The following is a 23,239-nucleotide window of genomic DNA, read 5'->3' on the forward strand; positions in this document are numbered from 1 at the left end:
ACAGCCCAATGATGACATAGGACTGTGCTGACGGCCTATTGCGACTGTATGTACGCTGTCATCGGAAGTCGACCTACGTAGCTAGTGGGGTTGGCGAGTCTGAGTTCCGATATCCCACTGTTTTTAGGTCTTTATTGTTTGTAATCGATGGGCTCGTTTGGGAGGCACGATTTAGACATTATGTGACACGAGCTCATAAAATACGTAGGAAGGACACAGAAAGTTCAATTATGGCTGTGGATCGATAACCTGAAAGGTGCCTGGTAGGTAGCGGCAGAATGCAGCAAGGACTTCCATAGGTTGTCGAAGCTCAAGGTCTTGCCGGAAGTAGGTACCTCAGGTAAGGTTGGTAGCAAACGGCAGCCCGGGACTTAATTACCTAAGGCACCTGGCTGGCTACTGCCCCGCTTGATGACATGGCCAACACGTGCATGGCGCAAGAAAATTTGCAAAGAGCGGCAGGCGCCTGTTTGTTGTGCGGTCGTATATTATGACCCGTGGAAACATAAAGTCGGAGAAATAAGATCATAAATTCTCGTAAATAAAATGGCGAGGAAGAGTTGGGTGAGGCAAGGTAGTTTGGATAAGGCAAGGCAGTTGCAAACTGCAGGAATAATTGGTGTTTCCCTTTGTTGATCGACTGTCCTCCGGTACGTACCGAGAGAGTGCCTGTCGTGGACCGTGCACGGCACCTCCCCGCTATCCATTTTGGTGAGGTGGTGGTGGTGGTGGTGGTGGTGGTGGTGGTGGTCGTGGTCGTCCTCCTCCGTCGTCCCGCTTTCACTGTGCCCGCCCGGAATTCCTGGCCAGCCTTACCGCCCGGCCCTCTTTCCATTACACAGTGTCCCCGATCGGCTCTTACTGCCCGTCGTCTTCCAGAGAACATCCCGCCTGCCTGATGTACCTTACCTTTATGAAGTGATTGATTACCTGCCTAAGTACCTTAGATATTGACTGAGGTGTCATGGATGGACGCGGAATCTCTGACTGGGGTGACTAACGACTGATTGCTCTGCTCTGCGGTGCGCCACTACCGTCTCCAACAGGCCACACCACATCCAACCAGAAAAGAAAAGGTGAGGGCATCTGAAGGCTTGGGAAGCGGGAAGCTGGAAGCTACCTCTACCTTGCCTTGCTACCTATTACGCAAAGGGCCCACTGTAACCGCACCTACCTTCCATACCGATTTGACATCTGCAACTTCTTTTTCTACCAAACTCTCCAACATCCCATCCCGCCTCCCACCTTTCACCTACCACCGACAACCAACACCGACGCTCGTTGCGACCGACGGCTTGATCTGGCCTCCCGCTACTCGTTCGGAATCCCGATTTTCTTCTCTGCGACCTCTACCACGTTTACGATCCCACGGTCCGCTTGGCGAAGCTGTTTGTACAGTTCACTGCAAGGACGTCCTGCACCCGGACTTGCACTTCTGTACCTTCCTGACCCAAGCTCTCCCATCATCTCCCGGTCGCCTTGAATTGACTTCACACCTGAATAATTTCCCACCTCTTCGACCTCACACCTGTACGCCATCGAGAAAGAGACACTTCTTCCCGCGACGCGTCTGTTTGCGCCAACACCAACGAGATACCCTGTTGCGCGAACAAGATCTCTCTCCCCAGCACCGGCTAGCTAGCAAGGCTGCACATATGAACCTGCGGCTTGGCCGCGCTCGCCCACGATGGGGAAGATAACGAAGCAAATGCAGCCCAAGCATGCTGAGACCCTGGTAAGCCCTTCCTCGCCTCCGTTCAATCTTCTTCTCTTCTGTCGCTCTCCCGGTCCTGGCTAACTCGCTCCAGTCTCCATGGCTCAAGGACTTCGTCACGTCGGCTTGCTCGACACCCTTGCCTCTTCTCCCAGACCATCTATCCAAGTTCCCAACAAGATGGCCCTTCCCCAGAGGTGATCTGTACCACTGGATCCCGCTTCTCAACCGATTCGACGACATCTTGGACTGCTTCTGCACCACCTACGGCATGGACCAGGGTCCTCAGACCCGCGACTTCGCCTACGACCTGCTCCTCAACAAAGGTACCAAGACCGAATCGTACGGCGACGAGGCGTGGGACACGGAGAGGCTCTCCAAGTTGGGCTACAAGGAAGATGGCGACAGGCAGCTCATCGAGGCTGTCCTCGACTTCACCCGTGTTCTCCTGGAGCACTGTGGCAACAGGAGCATTTACTCTAGCAGCATGGTCCTGAACAAGTTGCTTCACACCACGGCTTTGACGGTCCTGCTTGCTACCCTTCACGTCGGCTCCGAGCTGGCTCAGCGATACCAGGCTTCCGTCAAGCGCATAGGCAGCGCCTCCCGCTCCGTCAGCAACGCATTGCTCGCGAACCACTATCAGCTGGATCTCGACCGTGTTCAGACTCTCGTTCTCCCCTTCGCTAAGACCCCCATCGTGAGTCTTTCCGACTCGGTAGCCACTAGTACGCCTACATCCGCTGCCAAGGGCAAGGAGAAGGCCCAAACCTCGAGCCAGAAGAATGCCGCTTCCATGTTCGCCAACGACCTGAGCGCCATTCTCACCACAGACAACAGTCGCTGGAATGGCTGGGGCGACATCAAGGTCTCGTACACTGTGCCATCCTCCACTCGCGAGCAGCCAGTCGCTGCGTCCTCTACCAACGTGTCTTCCAACACGCCTGCCACGCCGACTCCTCTGAGACGCAGTACCACGGCAGGATCGCAGCATAACACGCCCAAATCAGCCCGCCAGCCCGCCGTCGATGACTCTTCGCCTCTGAGTGTTCGGAGTTCCGGTACGTCGAGTGAACATGCCAGTTCGAGCCAAAGGATCTTCGACCTGCCTCAATCAGTTGTGGCTTCTACTCCCATTCACGACCTGCTCACGAGGCTTCCTGCGGACATGCCGGCTTCTTCAAAGTACGAGGTCTTGCACCGCCTGAGAGTTGCAAAGGCCCTCCTGGGCAACGCTGAGTCACGCCAGCAAGCTCTAGCAATCAGGTTAATCGCCATCAACAACCTGGCGTACATCCACCCAGAGACTGTCTTCGTTGAGAAGGTTCTGCGTCACGACAACGACGAGACTAGGCGTTACCAACTTGTCTACCAATTGGCGGAGCTCATCCACCCTCCCGCCGATGGTTCTATCCAGGTGCCGCTGTGGCTTCAGTCCATTGCCCTGGCCTTGCTGGAGGCTCTTTCAAACTATTCAGCCCGATACCAGGATGTTTTGTCGGCCCTCAATGCGAACGTCAACCACGGCATTCTTCTTTACGTTATTCGGAAGGCAGTCGGAGGCATGAAGACGGACGAGCCTGACCGCGGTCTCCAGACTACTGAAGTAGACCAATGGCGGACAAATCTTTTCTCCCTGACCACTCACCTCGCCATGTCTACCAGGATAGGATCCGAGATGGTCACTGCCGGGCTCATGGACATCCTAGTGGAGATTCTAAAGATCAGATCAGATGTCGCACAGCGAAACCAATCCATGATCTTGGCATTCATCGATGGTCTGATATGGTCGTACCAGAACGCATTCCAGAACTTCTTCAGCGGCCCTGGCCTTGATGCGATTTCCGACCTCCTGGTCACAACCGTCAGCGAGTCGAAGAACTTGGTTGAGGCTGGCCAGGGAAACAAGCCCGAGCATCAGAACCAGATAGTCGACTACGAGATCCCCTACAACCAGCAGCAAACCCTGAAATGGGTGCTCAAGTTTGTTCACCACATGATGACCAACTCCTACAGCTATGGTGGTAATACCGACCGGCTCTTGCGCAATCTTGTAGACAAGTCGGAGCTGCTGGGAAGCCTCAGAGACATTATGCAGAACACCAAGCGCTTCGGCTCAGTCCTCTGGACGAACACGGTAACGGTTCTCAGCGACTTCATCAACAACGATCCCACAAGCTTCGCCGCCATCTCCGAGTCTGGCATGATTGTGAGCTACCTGGAGGCCATCACCAGTCAACCTGTCACCAATCAGCCCGCAATTCAGCCTCCGCCGGAATCTGAGGAGCAGGAGCCTGCAAACCAGGGCGGCAATGACGACAGCAGTCCTGACCCGCCTGAGGCTTCCGTTCAGCTTGACTCGGACAATCGTCCTCATCCGCCTCCGGAAGAGGAGCTGGCTTCGTCTCACGAACGTCCTCTGGCACAAGGTGTCTTGCCTACTTCGGACGCCATTAATGTCGTCCCCCAGGTGCTGAACTCGATCTGCCTGAACAACGCAGGTCTGAAGATGGTAGTCTCGTCTCGAGCTTTCGAGTCGTTCTTGGAAATCTTCGAGAGCCCAGCCCATGTCAACACGATGGAAACCGACCCGCATCTCGCCAGCAACGTAGGCGCAAGTTTTGATGAGCTTGCTCGACACCACCCGCACCTTAGACGCCCGATCTCAAACTCGGTCATCGATATGGTTGCGAGGGTGAGATCTCTGGGTATCTACAAGGCTCGCACTGCCAATTGGGGTGCCAAGCTGCTCTTGGCCGACGGAACACAGAAGCCAGTGCCAGTGGACGAAAATTTGAAGAGCCTCCTCGACAACGCGTCTGAACCCAAAGGCAAGGGCAAGGATGACTTGGACGTTGAAATGTCAGACGCCGTTGAGCCGTCGCAGAAGTCGGATAAGGCGTCACCCAGAACCGGCGACTCATCCTCGTCTGCCAGCTCCTACGAAGACATTACGCCTTACGTCTATGCTGTATCCAGCTTCCTCTCCGCCTACTTCAACAACAACACGCTCAAGGCTCACTTCATCAGCTACGGAGGCTTAGAGCTGCTCCTGGATATTGCTGAGCTGCCTAGTCTCCCGCACGACTTTTGTGACTCGCACGCGTCTCGGACCTTGAACCTCGTCATCTCGCAGCTTGTCGAACAGTCCCCGGTTATCGGTCTTCCGTCCCTTTTGAAGCGTGCGCAGGCTGCTGTCGACACCCTCAAACCCCTGGCCGACTGGAAGGAAAACTCCAACGAGAGAACCCCCTATTTCGGTCCATTCCTCAGCCCTGACGACAAATTGACGGTTGAACATGTCCGAAGCCTTGACGCCGAGGCCCAGGAACGAGCGCTTCAAGGCACCAAGATGGTCAAGGCTCTGCTCAATGCGCAGTCTTTGATCAAGACCCTGTACGAGTGCTTCACGTCTTCCCCGCGCTCTAACTCCGTTCAACTGTACCCCATCAATGTTTTCGACTACTATGTGGAGTTGGTGAAGTCGTTGGGACCTCTGTTGAAGGCCGTCCTGGCTGAAGAAGGTGCAGAGCACAACGTCCTTCCCCAGCATTGGTGGGCCAAGCGACCAGCGCCTGGCAGCGATCTCATGGTTTTGCTCGAAGGCCCGAATGGGACGCAGCCCACTGCAGAGACCGACGCCGACAACGTACCTGCGTCTGAAGAGACTGCGGGAGCTGGCTCCAACGCAGCTCCGGCGACAAACTCCAGCCCTCAACACAAGGTTGCTAGTAAGCAAGAGCAAGCTACGCCTCGATACCGTAATTACGATACCCTGCGCATCCTGATTCATTCGATGGTGCCGTCGACGTTCCCCTTCTTCCAGCAATTGGGCAAGGCTCTCTTCCCGCGACGTGAGCGAGACGCTTACTCACGACCAAAGCACGTGGATCTTGCAAGACAACTTGCTGGCACAATTCTCGATCAGCTCAGGCCGTCCGTTGCCATGAACGCACCTACAGCGAAGGAGTACCACTATTGGATCATTATGCTTCACACTCTGTCAGAGATGCTGATGGATTCCACGCGATCGTCTAGCGACCGGTCCTCGGTTCAAATAGTCGTTCCGGTTTTGATTGCTTTCCTGGAGCAGGGCGGCTTCGATGTCCTCACCCAAATGGTTAAGCGCTTTTCGTCACAAATGTGCACAGAGACTGGCGAGTCCGATGCTGGTACCACTGCAAGCGCTCGAGTTGCCTCTTTTGGCCTTGGCAAAATCTTCGAGTTCTTCGCGGCGCTCGTCAACGGGAAAAATATTGCCGACTCAACCACGCAATTTGGCCTTGTCCCCAGAACCTCCGAGAGACGTCCCGAGTCACCGCCCTCCCAACAGATCGTGGTTGAGGTGCGCATGGCTGTTCTTCCCGTTATTCGAGAGACCTGGGAGTCTCCTTTGATCGAAAAGTTGCGGCCCGAGACGGTGGCTAAGATCATCGAGATCCTCAAGATCATTTCTAGTGCTGAGAATGAAGGCTCTTCCCGGGACAAGCCGGTGTCTGAGGTTTTCAAGAAAACTCCGGTTCCCTTCAACTGGCAGAACTACGGCGGCTTGATTGGCCGGCTGGTTGAGGACGGTTCTGATGAGGATCTTGCTCGCGAGGCGGTCTACAGATCTAACGGCAACGAAAATAACGCTATCGAATACAGTCGCCTTCACAAGGCTGGCAAGGCTGGACAACGCAACCCCATTCCGCTCGAGGACGCTTATACTCCGAGCCGTGCAGAGCCATCTCGTTCCCCCAGCCAGCAGGAGGGAGCTGCTCCTCCAGCTCCCGCTGACGCAGATGCAATGGCTGTCGATGTCCCGCCAGAACTTGCCCCCGTAGCTGGTGCTGCGGAGTTTGACCGTCTTCTCGGCGATGTTGTGCTGGGTGATCTGGGCGAGCGAGCGACCCCCGACATGAGCGGCACCGAAAGCCCTGCTGGGCTACCTGAAGCCCAGGGCAGGCCCAGTACTTCCACACCTGCGAGTGCCGCCCCGGTTGATGCAGCAAAGCCCGAGAACCGCTTGATTGCCAAGGAAGACTTGGACAAGGAGCGCGCCAAGTTACGGGAGAACCTCATTGACAGATCCCTCGACGTGGTCAGGGCTCACCCGCACTCCGCTATTGAGCTCTCAGAGCTCATCAACGCCATGGTATTCCGCCAGCAGAATGATGAGGTGCGGGACGAGGTTGGCCTTACCTTAGCGAATGCCTTGACATCTCTGTCATTCGACGATAGCGACTCCAAATCCAACGGAACAAGCATTGCTGCCTACGCTCATCTGCTGGCTCTGCTGATGCAAGAGAAGAGCTTCTTTAAATGCAACATCGACACTCTGAGAGAGAAGGTAGATGAGTACGTCTCGTTCCTCAACCCTAAGGATCTGCCAACTTCGAATGAAGAGCTACCTCCATGGATTCCTTACATTCTTTTGATTGTGGAGCTACTGTTGTCTTACGACGAACAACCTGTCGAGGCCCAATGGACCCCTCCAGCCAACGAAAACGAAACCGTCACTCCCGCTGTTCTGCCTCAGCGCAATCCGATCGTCTCCGACAGTCAGCGCAACGATCTTTTGGAAGCAATCCTTCGCCTGCTCCCTGTTCTCGGAAAAGAAGAGACCCTTGCAACTTCGGTCCTTCGTGTCATCGTCATTCTTACTCGGAAGCCTTCCATTGCCCAAAAGGTCGGCGAGAAGAAGAATCTCCAGCGCTTGTTTGTCATGGCAAAGCAGCTTGCAGGTGCGGGTGCTGCTCGCCTGAAAGAGACAAAGATCACGGGCAGCATCATGGCTATCTTGAGACACATCGTTGAAGACGAAGACACGCTCAGGCAGATCATGCGCGCTGAGGTGCGCGGCCTTTTCGACAACCCTTCGCGCCCCCAGAGGAGCTTGGATCTTACCACCTATCTCCGCAGCATGGCGCCGCTTGCGTTGCGTTCCCCCGATCTTTTCGTCGAAGTCACCAACGACATGACTAAGCTCTCGCGCTGGACACCAGGAAACGATGTCAGTAGTCGAGCTAACCAGTTGGCACTCAAGGAGCCCGAAGCCGAAGGCAATGCCGCTGCCGACAAGGACGCTAGCGTTGAACCTGCGGTGCAAGGCACGGAGGATCTGTCTATCCACGACGTCAAGCAGTCAACCGAAACGGAGATGACAGATGCGCCGAAACCAGGAAACGAGTTGAAGCGTCCCGTTGTCGAGAATCCTCATGGCATTGTCCACTTCCTCCTCTGCGAATTGCTCAACTACCGAGAGGTTGATGACAAAGAAGCCGCGCAGCCTGCAAAGGATGGCAAGAGCACCGCGTCAGCCAGTGCCCAAGCTACAGACGCTGCCCCCAAGGATGTGGCTGCAGAAGCCCAGGATACTGCAGACGGCAAAGAAAAGGACAAGAAATCTTCAAAACCCGTATTCAAAGCGGACGACCACCCGATCTTCATTTACCGATGCTTCCTGCTCAACTGTCTGGCGGAACTCCTCCAGAGCTACAACCAAACCAAGGTTGAGTTCATCAACTTTAAGCGAAGCGCACCTCTCCAGACGAATACGCCTGTCAAGCCTCGGTCGAGTGTTCTTAATTACCTCATCCACGACCTCCTCTGCCAGGGTAGTCTCACCGACAACGGTGACAGTATTTTGTCCAAAAAGAAGGCTGCTACGTCTGCTCAGGCTCAGCAAGTTCTGGCTGCGCTGGTGGCGAAAACCGGAGAAAAGAGCATCGACAAAAACCGTGACCGCTTCGAGTACGACGACGAACCTGATTTGCTGTTTGTTCGCAAATTCGTTCTGGACACCATTCTCAAGGCATATGAGCGGGCCGCCACGCCAGACGAGCCCATCGATACTCGTTACGCCAAGATGCAGTGCCTTGCTGAGTTGATGAACCACATCATCGGAGAAAAGGATAAGGATTCGACCTCCCAACGGGCTCTGGATTCTCCACAAGGCCGATCGCAGGCTCAGCTTCGCAGGATGATGTATGAGAAGGGCTACCTCGACAAGCTTACTTCTTCGATTGCCGAAGTCGACTTGGGTCACGCGGGCGTCAAGCGTGCCATTAAGTACGTGCTTAGAGTGCTGCGCGTGTTGACCGACACTGCAAAAGAGCTGAGCCGTTCCCACGTGATTCCTTCCGCATCCCTCCCTGAGAATGTGGATGATGAGATAATCTCCACTTCTTCCATGTCAGATATGGACGACGATAGAGAAGAGACTCCAGATCTGTACCGCAACTCTGCATTGGGCATGCTCGAGCCTCGAGGAAGCGACGACGAATCAGAGGACGAAGAGGGTAAGATTAACCCCCCCGCTGACTGACGCAAACTAGACTGACACCACTGCAGAAGACGATGATGAAGAGATGTACGACGATGACTACGGTGACGAGCTTGACTACGGCGATGAGGAAGTCTCCGATGACGGCGAAGACGGTGTCAGTGACGAGGATGAAGAGCTCGGCGAGATGGGAGAAATTGAAGGTCTTCACGGTGAGCCGGGCGTCGTCGAAGTCATCATGGACGACGATGAGGACATGGACGAAGACGACGACGAGATGAGCGAAGATGATGAAATGGACTCTGACGACATGGAGGACATGGAAGATCATCTCGATGTCGTTGAAGAAATCGTTGACGAAGACGGCAATCCCATCGACGACGACGGCGCATCAGGCTGGGAAAGTGAAGAGACAGACGAGGAGGAGGAAGATGAGGACGAGGACGTCGACTATGAGGCCGAAATACAGGCAACAGAAGAGGCAGCTCGTATGCACGGCATGGAGCCTGGAGACATCATCGACAACTTAGCCCGGGCTGTCATGGATCCAGAAGACTATCCGGGCGACGACATGGATGATCTCGGAGATCACTACATTGATGATGGACGTGACGAAGATGGTAAGAAAATGCGGCAAATGAGCTTGCCTTGAACCTTGCTGACAACACCTAGATGACGAAGATGATGACGAAGACATGGATGAGGACGACCTCATCTACGAAGAGGAGTACCCTCACGACCATCAACCCCCTGTCCTCCCTGCTGCCCTCGGTTGGGACACTTTGGTTGTTGAGCCCTTCGGAGGCCACCACCACGCGCATCGCCATCGCCATGGGCATCGTAGTCCGTTCCCCCCTGGCTTCATGGTTGGCAGTGGCCGCGATCCGCTTGGAGACTTCAGGAGTTACTTCTCTCCTCGACACCGGCCCAACAACATGCCCAACAACACTGATGACGGAGTGAACCCTCTGTTGCGCCGAAGCGGCCAGGGTCGGGAATCCTCTCCTCGCCCTATGCCGGGGTCTGGTATGATCGGTTTGCGTCTGCCCCCTGAGATTTTCAGCAATGCTGCGCCGTTATCCTCAAGTCCCATCGCCATCTTGAACGACCTCGTCGCAAATCTGCCCAACATGCGCCATGGACATGGCCCAGTTTCGCTTTCCATCACTCATAACGGTCGTGGAGAAGTTCGCGAATACCAGGTCGCGCCTCGCGAGCCCAGAACAGACAATCGTCGCGAGACTACATATCACGAGCCTCAACAGGCCGTGGGCTTCACTCCCGAATCCACGTTTGAGCGCTATCAGGAAGAGGCCAGAATGGTATTCGGGGGCACCCAATTCGGGGACAAGGCCCAGAAGCTTGGTAAAATAATTCTTTCTAAGCTTGTTCCCCCGGCCATGGAATTCGAGAAAAAGATCAAGGCGGAAGAGGAGGAGGTCCGCAAAGCCCGCGAGGAGGAACGCAAAAAGTTCGAAGAGAGCGCAAGACGCGCCAAGGCAGCCAAGGAAGCGGAAGAGAAGGCGGCTCGTGAGAAGAAGGAGGCCGAAGAGCGCGAGGAACAGGAACGCGCTGCTGCTGAAGCTGCCGCTGCTGCAGGTGAACGAGATGCGGCGTCCGCACAAGAGCCTCAGTCGCAAGCTTCGGACCCTCACGCTATGGAAGGTGTCGAAACTCAGGAGCCTTCTGCGCCCTCTGCAGACAACGAAGCGACTGCTGATGTCAGTCGTGTTCTCACAACCATCAGGGGCGAGGAAGTGGATGTGACCGAGCTGGGCATTGATCCCGAATATTTGGCTGCTCTTCCAGAAGAATTCAGAGAGGAAGTCATCGCCCAGACCGTCAGTACTCGTCGGTCACAGGCTCGCGAAGATCACCCTGCTGGTGAGCAGGGCGAGGCTTTCCAGGAGTTCCTCGACGCCCTCCCAGAGGACCTTCGCCTCGAAATCGTTCAGCAGGAGCGTCAAGACGCGCGCCGCAGGGAAAGAGATGAACAGCGTCGTCAAGCAACGGCCGGAACTCAAGATCAGATCGCTGTGGACATGGATCCGGCTAGCATCTTGCTCACGTTCCCTCCGGAACTGCGCCAACAGGTGCTCATGGACCAGGGAGAGGACATTATGGATCACTTGCCACCTGAGATGGCTGCCCAAGCCCGGCTCCTGGCTCAACAGCACGCCGTTCATCCTGCTGTCACAGGCAGAAGCCCCCCTGTTGCTGCACGACGCAACGGTCCCGGACCCCCGCAGGCTGAGTCTGGGGAGAACAACGAGAACAAGGTTCAGCGCAGAACTGTGGTACAAATGCTTGATAAAGCTGGAGTGGCCACTCTGCTGCGTCTGATGTTCATCTCCCAGATTGGCTCTATTCGCAACTATCTCTTCAGCGTGTTGGCCGATGTCTGCGAGAACCGACAAAACCGCCTCGAGGTTATCAGCACCATTCTCTTGATCCTTCAAGAAGGCAGCACAGACATGGACGCCGTTGAACGCAGCTTCAGCCAGCTCTCTCTCAAGGCCAAGAAGCCGAAGGACAAGGACGCGGACCCGAGAACTCCTCAGAACCTTAAGCGGACTCTGACGTCCCTCAGCGTCGCCGCTGGCCAGAACCAGTCCAACTCGGAAATTTCCCCTCTGATGGTCGTGCACCAATGCTTGGACCTGCTGCAGGATCTGTCGACGAAGAACCCGCACATTCCAATGCTCTTCCTTACAGAACACGAGACGGTCGGGTCGTCCCTCAAGCGTACCCTCAGCCGGAAGGGCAAGACCAAGGACTCCAAGGCCCACAAGTACGCGATCAACTCTCTACTCACACTTCTCGATAGAGACTTGGTCATGGAGAGTTCAGTGGTTATGGCCTACCTGGCTGACTTGCTCAACAAAATCACTGTGCCCCTTGCCACCATGGAACGACGACGCAAGGAAGCTCTTGAGAAGGCCGCCCGAGATGCCAAGGAGAAGGCAGCTGAAAACGCGGTTGAGGCGGGCGAGGCCTCGACTTCGGCGGAACAGCCGGCTGACAACGCGGCTGGCGAGAACACTGCCGCAGAGACCGCTACTGCTACCGACGACAAGGAGTCGAAGTCGACCCAAACAACTGCCGAGCCAGAGAAGTCAAAGAGCAACAAGTCAGAGACCAACCAGAAGGGGCCTAAGCAGATGCAGGTGCCGATCATCCCTCCGCATAACCTTACTTTGGTTGTGAAGATCTTCGTGGCCCGCGAATGTAGTTCCAAGACCTTCCAGAACACCATCTCGGCCATTAAGAACTTGTCTGCCATTCCCGAAGCCAAGGCAACTTTCGGTCAGGAGCTGGTTCGTCAAGCTCGTCTTCTCAGCGAGAACATTGTTGCGGATCTCGACGAGCTGCTCCCGCACATTGAGAAGGCCACCTCCGGAACGGAAATTCAGGGAGTAGCTCTCGCCAAGTTCTCTCCGGGTGCATCTGAACAGAACAAACTGCTCCGCGTTCTCACCGCCCTTGACCATCTGTTCGACAGTAAGAAAAAGAGTGACAAGTCCGACGAGGAGGCAGAGGCCAGCAAGAACGAGAAGCAGGATCTCGTCACCTCCTTGTACCACAACTCTACCTTCTCTACCATGTGGGAAAAGCTGAGCGCCTGTCTCAGCGCCATCCGACAACGCGAGAACATGGTTAATGTGGCCACGATCTTGTTGCCTTTGATCGAGTCTCTGATGGTGGTTTGCAAGAACACTGCCATGAACGATGATACGCAGACTCAGAACCAGAACAGCAAGGAAATGTTGCTTTCGAGCCCGCCTCCGGAGAACCGCATGGCTGGTCTATTCTTCACCTTTACGGAAGAACATCGTCGCATTCTGAATGAGCTGGTGCGCAACAGCCCCAAACTCATGTCAGGAACGTTTGCGCTTCTCGTTAAGAACCCGAAGGTGCTTGAATTCGACAACAAGCGGAATTACTTCAACCGCAGTGTTCACAGCCGAGTCAACAACAGCCAGCGATCCTCGTTCCCGGCGCTGCAGCTCTCCGTCCGTCGCGAACACGTTTTCCACGATTCATTCAGGTCGCTGTACTTCAAGTCTGGCGACGAGATGAAATACGGCAAGCTCAATATTCGATTCCACAACGAAGAGGGTGTAGACGCCGGAGGTGTCACTCGCGAGTGGTTCCAGGTTCTCTCCAGGCAAATGTTCGATGCCAACTATGCCCTCTTTACGCCCGTTTCGTCGGATCGCACCACGTTCCACCCCAATTCCTTGAGCGGTATCAACGATGAACATCTTATGTTCTTCAAGTTCATTGGGCGTGTGATTGGTAAAGCGCTGTATGAGGGGCGAGTTCTTGACTGTTACTTCAGCCGAGCGGTGTACAAGCGCATTCTTGGCAAGTCTGTCTCTGTGAAGGACATGGAATCCTTCGACCCCGACTACTACAAGTCGCTGGTGTGGATGCTTGACAATGACATCACCGACATCATTACTGAGACGTTTTCCGTTGAGGACGATGAGTTCGGCGTCACCCGCACCATAGATCTATGCCCTGGCGGCCGCGACATCGCCGTCACCGAGGACAACAAACACGACTACGTACGATTGGTCGTGGAGCACAAGCTTCTTTCTTCTGTTCGGGATCAAATGGAGGAGTTCCTCAAGGGATTCCACGAAATCATTCCTGCGGACCTCATCTCAATCTTCAATGAGCAGGAACTAGAACTGCTCATTTCAGGTCTGCCAGACATCGATGTCGACGACTGGAAGAGCAACACGGAGTACCAGAACTACAACCCATCCTCTCAGCAGATCCAGTGGTTCTGGAGAGCGGTCCGGTCCTTTGACAAGGAAGAGCGAGCCAAGCTGTTGCAATTCGTCACCGGAACCAGTAAGGTGCCCCTCAACGGTTTCAAGGAACTCGAGGGTATGAACGGAATCAACCGTTTCAACATCCACCGCGACTACGGCAACAAAGAGAGGCTTCCCAGCTCTCACACATGCTTCAACCGTAAGTACACCCATGGAGGGATCAAAATGATTGATAACTAACTCAGCGTAACAGAACTTGATCTCCCCGAGTACGAGAGCTACGAGACGCTCCGCGCACAAGTCATGAAGGCCATCACGGCGGGTAGCGACTACTTCGGCTTTGCATAAGGTGGGAGCGCGCAGACATAGACCATGATATTGCGATTCAGCATTTGCATTATGACGGGCGGGCGACACAGGACACGGTAAATGGAGTGGGTGACAAGTGTGTTATTAAGCGAAAGGGCATCACCAATTGAGTCTTAGCCGCATGTACATATTCGAGGGGGTGGTGGCCGAGAGCCATATACTCTCTTCATTTCTTTTTGGTTTGGCCGAGATGCACAAGACACTGGCTGTTTCTTTGCGGAGTGCAGGCCGCATAGACCGCAGGTAGTGGTTCTTGGTTTCAATGGCTTAGTATGTAGAGTACTGAATACGTCTATTAGATGACGACTGCTGCCTGGCAACAGTGATTCACGGTGACATATTGAGCGCCGTAGGGTCCTCCCTCGTAAGGTTTTCCGCTTCTTTGGCTCAAACCCAGGGCTCAAGAGGTCATGTTGCTGACCAGGCGGTTTTTTCCGATGTGGTGTTGAAGCTCTCCACTTGCTGTAAGTAGGTTTTTGGTACTGAACTTATTTCGGTTTATCAACACACACACGGTTTACAATCGAAACGAAACACAGGTACTCTCCTATATTATAATGCGGATGCGTCTGTTTCTGAATCAAATGCTGTGGGATCAACTGAATTATTCAAGGAAGCAGTTCAACACTACATGCGGATTCAAGAGGGTGCACGGTGACTGTCAAAGACTGACTGGGGGACAATGAAGAAAGATTCAAGAGCCGGAGACACGGGGATCCTTGCTTGTTCCCCACAGTACCTTTTTGACCTCTCAGCGACTGCGGAACAATGACGGCAGGGGCTCTAGTTTTTTTTTTTACCTCTTGCAGTTGTCTCCGGTGACAACTGCACTTTTCTCTGTTAACAGGACCAAGATCTTTTAAAGGCTCCAGACCCGATTCTCTTCTGCCCTGCTGTCTCATCTTAGCGCATACTCTGATACATCTCACAACTCTTCCCAACAGAGCTTTGTGTGCGACAATCCACCGACCGATAGCCATACCCCTCCATCGTGACCCCGCGCTGCGTTTCGATTCGCTCAGAAAACCGCCTTAGCCTACTGCAAACATCAGCAGGTGTGCAACCCCTTGGCATATTTCCTCGGCTGATCGCCCGCCTCCGACTACTTTCTTTTTCTTCTTTTTTTTCCCTCGTCGTCAACACAACGACCGGCCTCATGGGGGACATGGCGAACGATATCAAGCTCCTTAAGGGCAGCTCCCACGGGGAGCTGTCCCAGAAAGTCGCTCAGCGGTTTGTCTCCCCTACTCCGACGGACGGATTGATTGGCTCTCTATTCATTCCGTTGCGAAATGACTGCCGCTAACTTGCGATTTTGCGCCGCGATAGGCTTGGAATTCCTCTTGCGAAGACTATGAGGTGAGCGATCCTCCTCCTCCTTCCCGACCCACGATCCCATTTGCGTCGACCGAGAAAACCTACCGCACACAATCGAGAGACGGAGCACTAACCGCGATACTATTTTCTGCAGTCTGAACTACTCCAACCAGGAAACGAGGTTAGCGAGCAATCTCTCGACCGATTGGGCTTGAGTGATTGAGCTGACTTCTTTACCGTGTTACCGTTGGCGAGAGCGTCCGCGACGAGGATGTCTTCATCCTGCAGTCGAGCGAGCCCGGCAACGTCAACGACGGCCTGATGGAGCTTCTGATCATGATCCACGCCTGCAGAACCGCCTCCGCCCGCCGAATCACCGCCGTCATTCGTCAGTCACACCGAGCCACACAGTTGGGGACACAGGAGCGCTGACTTCAGATAGCTTGCTTCCCCTACGCCAGACAGGACAAGAAGGACAAGAGTCGTGCCCCGATCAGTGCCAAGTTGGTCGCGAACATGCTCCAGGTTTCGGGATGCGTAAGTGCCGTCGAGAGGAAGTAGGGGCAGAAAGCGTCGAAGACTGACGCATCGCAATCTCGCAGAACCACGTCATCACGATGGACCTCCACGCCTCCCAGATCCAGGGCTTCTTTAACATCCCTGTCGACAACCTTTACGCCGAGCCCAGTGTCCTCCAGTGGATCAAGTCGAACATGAGCGTCGAGGACGCCGTCATCGTCAGTCCTGACGCCGGCGGTGCCAAGCGAGCCACTGGTATTGCCGATCGCCTTGAGACCGGCTTCGCCCTCATTCACAAGGAGCGTCCCCGCCCCAATGTCGTCGGCCGTATGATTCTCGTCGGTGACGTCAGGGACAAGATTGCTATCCTGGTGGACGACATGGCCGATACTTGCGGCACTCTTGCCAAGTTCGTACACTGTGCTGCACGAGGTTCTTCATATACTAACCGCATCACAGGGCTGCCGAGACTCTCAACAGCGCTGGTGCGCGCGAAGGTATGTTTCACAGGAACGGTACACTGTTGAGCTGCAGTCACTAACTATCATCCAAGTCATCGCCATCGTCACCCACGGCGTCCTCAGTGGCAACGCCGTCGAGACCCTCAACAACAGCTGCCTGTCCCGCATCGTTGTTACCAACACCGTGCCCCTGGGCGACAAGATCGAGCGCTGCCCCAAACTGCGCGTCATCGACATCAGCCAAGTCCTGGGTGAGGCCATCCGCCGCACGCACAACGGTGAGTCGGTTAGCTACCTCTTCAACCACGTTCCCGTGTAGGAGGAGCTGGAATACGCACGGTCTTTTGAGGTTTCTGTGGACGACGAGTATCGCTCAAGTCGAATAACAAAATTATCATGGGTTTATTTTCCAGGGGCGTACGGCACAAAAGGGCAAGGGTTGTGATTTCCAGCAAGGTTACTACTAGATTGGGTTCTCCAATCTCGATAACGCACCGTAAGGTAGAACGAAAAAAAAGTCTTTTTCACTATTAAAGATGCAAGGTGCCCAAGAGCATGTTACGAAAATGCACGAAAGACCTTCCCATCGCGAGAGTCAGAGAGTGAAGTGGGTGTTGTGGGTACGTTAGGCGGTGAGTCTGGGGTAGAAAAATTTCACCGAGACAGAGACCCTTTGGAGATCCGAGTCTAATCGGTGGATCGTCTCAGCGGGACAGAAAGTCTACAGAGGTCCAGCCTTGGGACCTGGTCGAGGAACAGATTGAACCTTCCCGGCTGGGGGAGGTTACAAACCACGGTGGACTACGAGGGGAAGCGTGGGCAAGTTGTTCTTCATAACAATTTAAAACATCAAAACTTTTGTCGCTGTGGTATTTTGTGCGCGTCGAGGATGTAGTTTCCATTTTCGAATGCCCTATTACATTCGTAGTGACCTGGTCGTCATAGCTGTTCCAATCATGTTGCCAGCTCGTACGTTCAATCCCGTCCACGCCCGATGCAAAGAAAAAACCAGAAGGAACCCCCACCGAGTTGGTTCTTTACTTTTGTTGTCGTTCCCAAATGGTGTTTGACCCAACGCCGCCGTGTGCAATTTACTTGCGCATGGAGGAGGCGCGGCGCTTGCGGGCGTCGGCCTTCTCGGCCTTGCGCTCGGCAACGCGCTTGGCGAGGATCTGGGAGTACTCGTTCTGGGGGTGATGTCAGTGTCGGTACGCACGAGAAGCGGGGATGATGTGTCAAAACTTACGGCCTCGTCCTTGACCTTCTCGGCCTGGCGGCGCTTGAGGGCGATGCGGTGGCGCTTGTGCTGGAGACGCTGGGGGGTGACGAGTCTCTGGATCTTGGGGGCCTTGGTGTAAGGCTTCTTGCCCTCGCCCTTGGGCTGGACCTCGCGGCGGATGACGTACTTGCGGACCTGTAGTTGGCAGCAAGATTGCCGTGATTAGCCTCTGCTGAGTCTTGTTTCATATCAAATAAAGCCTGACACGCGGTTTCCCTTCCCTTCTCCTCTTTACCGTCTTGAGAGTCCCTGATCTCCCTCTCTCTTCGAGCCAACACTTCGAGCTCACGTGGGCTTCAAAAAGGTTTTCGGTCGAATGAGAGGCCAGAAACGGGCACAAGGTCGGTATCGACGAAGAAGACGGAAGGAGAAACACGCGGTCCCGTCTCTCACACTCTACCTGGCGCGCGCGAAGACAGCGGCACCGGGTAGGCGATGACGAAGTGGCTGCCCGAGAGGCGCGAAAGGAGCTCACGTACATCGTCATCCTTGGTGAGGCTGAAGAACTTGCGGATCTTGGTGGCGCGCTTGGGGCCGAGACGCTTGGGGTGAACGACGTCGGTGAGGCCGGGGATGTCGGCGTCGCCCTGCTTGACGACGGAGAGGGCGAGGACGGAGAGGTCCATGCCGACGATGCAGCCGCGGACGGACTTGCGCTTGCGCTCGCCGGTGCGGCGGGCGCGGTAGCAGGAGTGGCCGTCGGCGAGGAGGAGGCGGACACGGGTAGGGTGCATGACGCCCTGCTTCATGGGGAAACCCTGCTTGTCGTTGCCGCCGGTGATGCGGAAGATGTAGCCCTTGAACTCGTCGCCGACGGAGTCACCGGGGACCTCGGCGCCCATCTGTTGGTGGTTGTTAGTATTGTTGATCGGTTTCTGAGGTTTGCGCTCTGGCGTCGATGGGGTTCGGCGGGAAGGGAGAACAACGTACGCGCTTCTCCATGAAGACACGGAGCTTGCGCTCATCCTCGATCTCGATGAGCTTCTGGCTGCCATTGGCAGGGTAGGAGATGTTCAACTACGTTCGACATGTCAGTCCAATGTTTTTCCCCTCCAAGGAATTTTGCATTCGAGCGACGGCGACGGTGACGGCGACGATATCGAATCCGGAAAATCGTAAATTATCATAGCCGCAGCTCGTCGTCGTCGTCGTCGTCTTCGTGTGCGATGATGGTGATTCTCTTACCTTCATCTTGCCGGCGTTGGGTGTGCAAGAACTTGTCGCTGGGCGGTTAGTACGTGCGATCGGTCGTGTAAAGTTCGAAAACGAAAAATCGCCCTGAGTAAATTTTGGAGTTGTGTGCCCTAGCGAGTGCGAAAAGAGATCGGCCAATCAGAGTTGGGATCAATTCTGCTGGTCGTCGGGGGCTCAGGTTTGGCCGGGGCCGGATTTTGCGTTGCGGAGCAGACCTAACCCACAACCTCACGTGCTCTTGCAGTCAGAGTCATCGCACTGACCAGCGAGTACGTATCGGGAAGCAGCGTCTCCATCTTATTCCCTGGTATTACCTCAGGTACCTATCTTACATACTCACTCACGACCCATCCGATATCAGACGCAACACCAGCGACTTCTCATCACGAGTTATCACTCACGACGGCCGTGTGAAGATTCGTCATGTCGACGGTCAAGATCTATCCGCCTAAGAGGGGCTCACCGGCCTCGGACAACCCATTACCGCAAACTATCAAGACACCGTCCGGACTGGCGTTGCTTGAGATGCAAGGCATCATCAACTTGCCGCCTTTCAATCCCGACGACAATGACAACGGCGACAAGCCCGAGCCGGAGGTGCCGATCGGCAGGATCATCTTTCCAGACTACCACCCGGAGACCCAAGAGGAGGGCAGCACGGCCTGGATGAAGCGGGTGTTCCTCTACGTGGGCCAGCACCAGAGGCTCAGCGGTGAGGTCAAGAAGCTGCCGAAGGCGATGGCCATCATCCGGCGGAAGGGCGAGGCGAGGACGAACGCCGACGGGGAAGAGGAGGAGGAGCTGGAGGTCGCTGAGATTGTCAAGTACAAGATCATGTTTGGGCAGCGGCCTGAGCCTGTCGGGACGGAGAGCACTTCGTAGGAGAAGTTCGCGTCTGAGACGGCGAAAGGTCGCCGACTTAAGCATTGAGAATGACCCTGACGCGCTGGGTTCCGAAAGGCGATGGACGACTTGCCTCAGAAAGCTGAGCCAGCGGGCACTGGAGTTCGCGTGCATCTCAGAGCACTTTTATCCATGGCCAACATGAAGAACTCTTGTGGGTCTTATTGTGATGCTCCAGGGGCGCTGCACTCTGACCACACCGACAACACCTCTATGTGGTCGCAGAACGGGCATTTGCGACGCGAGAAAGGGACACTCACAATGTCGGACTGGCTTGGTTTGGTGCTTCCTCGGTCTTTGTGAAGCACATCAGCAACCCGACGCATCGGGTGGCTATCTACTTTGGACAGCGCGGGAGAAATCATCGCAGCGTCCAGTGGCTCGGATGCCTGCGACTCCTCCGTTCAGAGTTGAATGACACTCGTCGAATTCACTCATCACCCGAAAATCCTGTACCGACCAGTCCTGAGAAGACTCATTTGCTCCGTCGAACTCTGGTCACAGACGCCAGCAGCGAGAAGTGGGAGCTCAAGGTTGAAGATGGAATCAAAGGGTCGCAGGGAAGAAGAACGCAGTAGATGACGCTTCTCTCTCGATCCAAGAGAGGCATCAAGTGGTCTCAGTCTCAACTCTATCGATTCTGAACCCGGCGATGTACCTGCTCTCCACCTACTCGCTAGATGCCTTGTTGCGAAGGGTCTTGCTCTAGGTCTCTCCGTTATACCAAAACTGGTACACATCTAGGGCGAACGGAAAGACGCAACAGAGGTACAAGGCACCCAATCCAGGATTGGCTGCTGGAAACGTAAACTTGCGAACTTGAAGAGAGACAACCCCGGAAAGCAACGACGGTGATGACAGCAGGCTTTTTGAGTGTCATTTTGCTATAGCTAGGGACCTCTTCGAAGGCAATACAAGAATTTGCCATTTCTATACCATCAGCGTCAGATTGCTCGAGCCATTTCTTTACACCAGAGGGATATCTCAGAAGCTATGGCCCTGATGCTCACGGCTGTTATCCACAATCACGATCATGGAATTCGGGGCTCATGCGACAATACCGACGAGCTCGGAACAGCCGATTCTCGAATGGTTCGTCTCACCGTCTCCCTGATGCGAATCTGGCCAAGGATTCCCCACATTGCCGTGAGGGGAGATTTGGGGAGTACCCGAGCTGGCTAATAGGATAAAATAGCTGGTGCATCTCTCAATTGCAACTCTAATTTAACCGCAGACAGCCTGATTGATCGGTCCCCCTTTCGCCCCATCCAGAGATGAATGTGTTGATGCCAGGGCCGATCCCTGCCGTCCGCTACCCGTAGCAGCACTATTGGTTCTCTTCAACCGGCAATGAGAGATGTTTGGTTCCCACCGGAATGACCTCTTCTTTTCGCACACATCATGGGTGTTTCCTCCGTTCTCCTCATATGTGTTGTCTCGAACAGGCCAAGCGGCCCTTCGCTGATTTTATTTTACCAACAGCATGAGCCTTGCAGGTCTTGGGCCCAAGACGGCGGGCCACCTTGGACCAGGTTCTCCTCACTTAGAGGACGTCACCCGGCCAAGCAAAGCTGCTGGCCTAGCTTCTTCATTTTGCATGATCCGGAGATGGGTCTCGTCCCGTCGGCTGTGAGGTTGGGGTAGACGCGGGGGACGGTGTTGCATCGGACCTTGCATATATGAATTGAGTTGCCTTCTCTGCGAACTCGTACTGTTGATCCTGTTTCTCCTCCACCTCCCCGATCTCGGTCTCTTGAGATAGGTCGTCTAGCTGGGCATTCAAAACTTTGGTCTCGGAGTCAACAGTCACGATGCGTTTCCAATCTCTCACCGTGCCCATGCTGGCGGCTTCGCTGCCTCTGGCTTCCGCTCAGCTCCACCACTACGCAAAGAAGGCCGGTCTGCTGTACTTCGGTGCCGCCACCGACTCCCCCGGACAGCGCGAGCGAGCCGGCTTGGAGGCGTCATACGAGCAGTACGATGCCATCCTGGACGACACCAATGAGTTCGGCCAGACCACGCCGACAAATGGTCAAAAGGTCGGTGGTTTGCAACACTCAAACGCCCTCGAAGTCGACTAACCCCAGACACAGTGGCTCTTCACCGAGCCCGAGCCGGGCGTCTTCAACTTCACGGAAGGCGAGATCGTCTCCTCGATCGCCAAGGAGAACGGCCAGCTCCTCCGCTGCCACGCCCTCGTATGGCACAGCCAGCTGGCGCCCTGGGTCGAGACCACCGAGTGGACCCCCGAGGAGCTCACCGAGATGATTGTCCGACACATCGAGAACGTCGCAGGCCACTGGAAGGGCCGCTGCTACGCCTGGGACGTGGTCAACGAGGCGCTCGAGGAGGACGGGAGCTGGCGGCAGTCCGTCTTCTACAACGTGCTCGGCGAGGACTACATCAAGCTGGCGTTCCGCACGGCGGCCAGGGTCGACCCGGACGCCAAGCTGTACTACAACGACTACAACCTGGAGACGGTCAGCCCCAAGAGCGAGGGCGCCAAGCGCATCGTGAAAATGCTCCAGGACGATGGCATCAGGGTCGACGGTGTCGGCCTGCAGGCTCACCACGTCGCGCACCGCGCCCCGACTCTGGACCAGCAGATCGACGTCATCCGCAGCTACGCCGAGCTCGGCGTCGAGGTTGCGTACACCGAGCTGGACGTCAGGATCGAGCTTCCCGTCAACGAGACCAACTTGGAATGGCAGAGGAAGGCCTACGAGTCTGTGAGTAGACCCGGTCGAGCTAGGTATTGTGTGAAAACGATTGCTAACGTGTGATTGAAACAGGCCGTCGGCGCGTGTGTCCAGGTCGAAGCCTGCATCGGAATCACGATCTGGGACTTTTACGACCCCTTCAGCTGGGTTCCTTACACTTTTGAGGGCGAGGGTGCCGCCCTGCTCTGGTTCGAGGACTTTAGCAAGCACCCGGCGTACGAGGGAGCACTTGGGGCGTTGAAGAACAAGACTGCTCCCCCTTGCAGGAGACGACGGGGTCTTGACTCTGGAAAGAGCAGGAAGCTCTTCTAGAGAAGTCTGTCATGAGGATAACGTGCTATGACAACCTAGCTATGCATGAAAAGACGGGTATTGTAAACCACACTCCAAAAACTGATATGGGCGAGACAGACTTGCAAACAAGGATCCAGTCGACGTATTTCGCCTTAAAAATAGCAAGAGAAATGATGAAGATTCATTGAATTGAGCCTGCACTTCGCGGCGGCGTTGCCCGCGATGCGATGATTGCCCCGATGCGCCGTGAGCCGCATAGGCCTGGGTGCTATGCTGTGTAAACACTCATTTAAAACCCCAACTATTCGTCGTGTTCAGCCATGCCCCGAGCGACATGATGTTGGTTTTGGGTGCGTTCGGTTTGCAGTGAAGTCCAGTGTAGCGACAGACAACCTCTCAGCTTGTCACAGCTTGTCTC

The 23,239-nt window shown here is 55.1% G+C and overlaps 5 protein-coding genes across 5 annotated transcripts; 4 read left to right on the forward strand and 1 right to left on the reverse strand.

Annotated features, from left to right (window-relative positions):
* Nucleotides 1–1,687: 1,687 nt before the first annotated feature.
* Nucleotides 1,688–14,113, forward strand: CkaCkLH20_03831 (ubiquitin-protein ligase; the record flags this gene model as incomplete). The annotated part of the gene is made up of 5 exons (XM_038886550.1): nucleotides 1,688–1,735; nucleotides 1,809–8,997; nucleotides 9,050–9,601; nucleotides 9,654–13,964; nucleotides 14,019–14,113. The coding sequence occupies 5 exons, from the start codon at nucleotides 1,688–1,690 to the stop codon at nucleotides 14,111–14,113; spliced, it is 12,195 nt and encodes a 4,064-aa protein (XP_038748392.1).
* A 1,177-nt stretch (nucleotides 14,114–15,290) lies between these two features.
* On the forward strand, nucleotides 15,291–16,750 carry CkaCkLH20_03832 (ribose-phosphate pyrophosphokinase; the record flags this gene model as incomplete). Its single annotated transcript, XM_038886551.1, has 7 exons — nucleotides 15,291–15,367; nucleotides 15,606–15,632; nucleotides 15,709–15,839; nucleotides 15,894–15,988; nucleotides 16,054–16,379; nucleotides 16,430–16,467; nucleotides 16,524–16,750. 7 exons carry the CDS (start codon nucleotides 15,291–15,293, stop codon nucleotides 16,748–16,750), a joined length of 921 nt encoding a protein of 306 aa, XP_038748393.1.
* A 772-nt stretch (nucleotides 16,751–17,522) lies between these two features.
* On the reverse strand, nucleotides 17,523–18,901 carry CkaCkLH20_03833 (uncharacterized protein; the record flags this gene model as incomplete). Its single annotated transcript, XM_038886552.1, has 5 exons — nucleotides 17,523–17,618; nucleotides 17,678–17,845; nucleotides 18,190–18,552; nucleotides 18,641–18,727; nucleotides 18,800–18,901. 5 exons carry the CDS (start codon nucleotides 18,899–18,901, stop codon nucleotides 17,523–17,525), a joined length of 816 nt encoding a protein of 271 aa, XP_038748394.1.
* A 426-nt stretch (nucleotides 18,902–19,327) lies between these two features.
* Nucleotides 19,328–19,786, forward strand: CkaCkLH20_03834 (Ctf8; the record flags this gene model as incomplete). Its single annotated transcript, XM_038886553.1, has 1 exon — nucleotides 19,328–19,786. One exon carries the CDS (start codon nucleotides 19,328–19,330, stop codon nucleotides 19,784–19,786), a length of 459 nt encoding a protein of 152 aa, XP_038748395.1.
* Nucleotides 19,787–21,618: 1,832 nt separating this feature from the next.
* Nucleotides 21,619–22,839, forward strand: CkaCkLH20_03835 (putative endo-1, 4-beta-xylanase; the record flags this gene model as incomplete). Its single annotated transcript, XM_038886554.1, has 3 exons — nucleotides 21,619–21,846; nucleotides 21,901–22,536; nucleotides 22,600–22,839. The coding sequence occupies 3 exons, from the start codon at nucleotides 21,619–21,621 to the stop codon at nucleotides 22,837–22,839; spliced, it is 1,104 nt and encodes a 367-aa protein (XP_038748396.1).
* Between the last annotated feature and the right edge of the window lie 400 nt (nucleotides 22,840–23,239).

The sequence above is a fragment of the Colletotrichum karsti genome, assembly GCF_011947395.1.
Source record: "Colletotrichum karsti strain CkLH20 chromosome Unknown Scaffold9, whole genome shotgun sequence".
NCBI lineage: Eukaryota > Fungi > Ascomycota > Sordariomycetes > Glomerellales > Glomerellaceae > Colletotrichum > Colletotrichum karsti.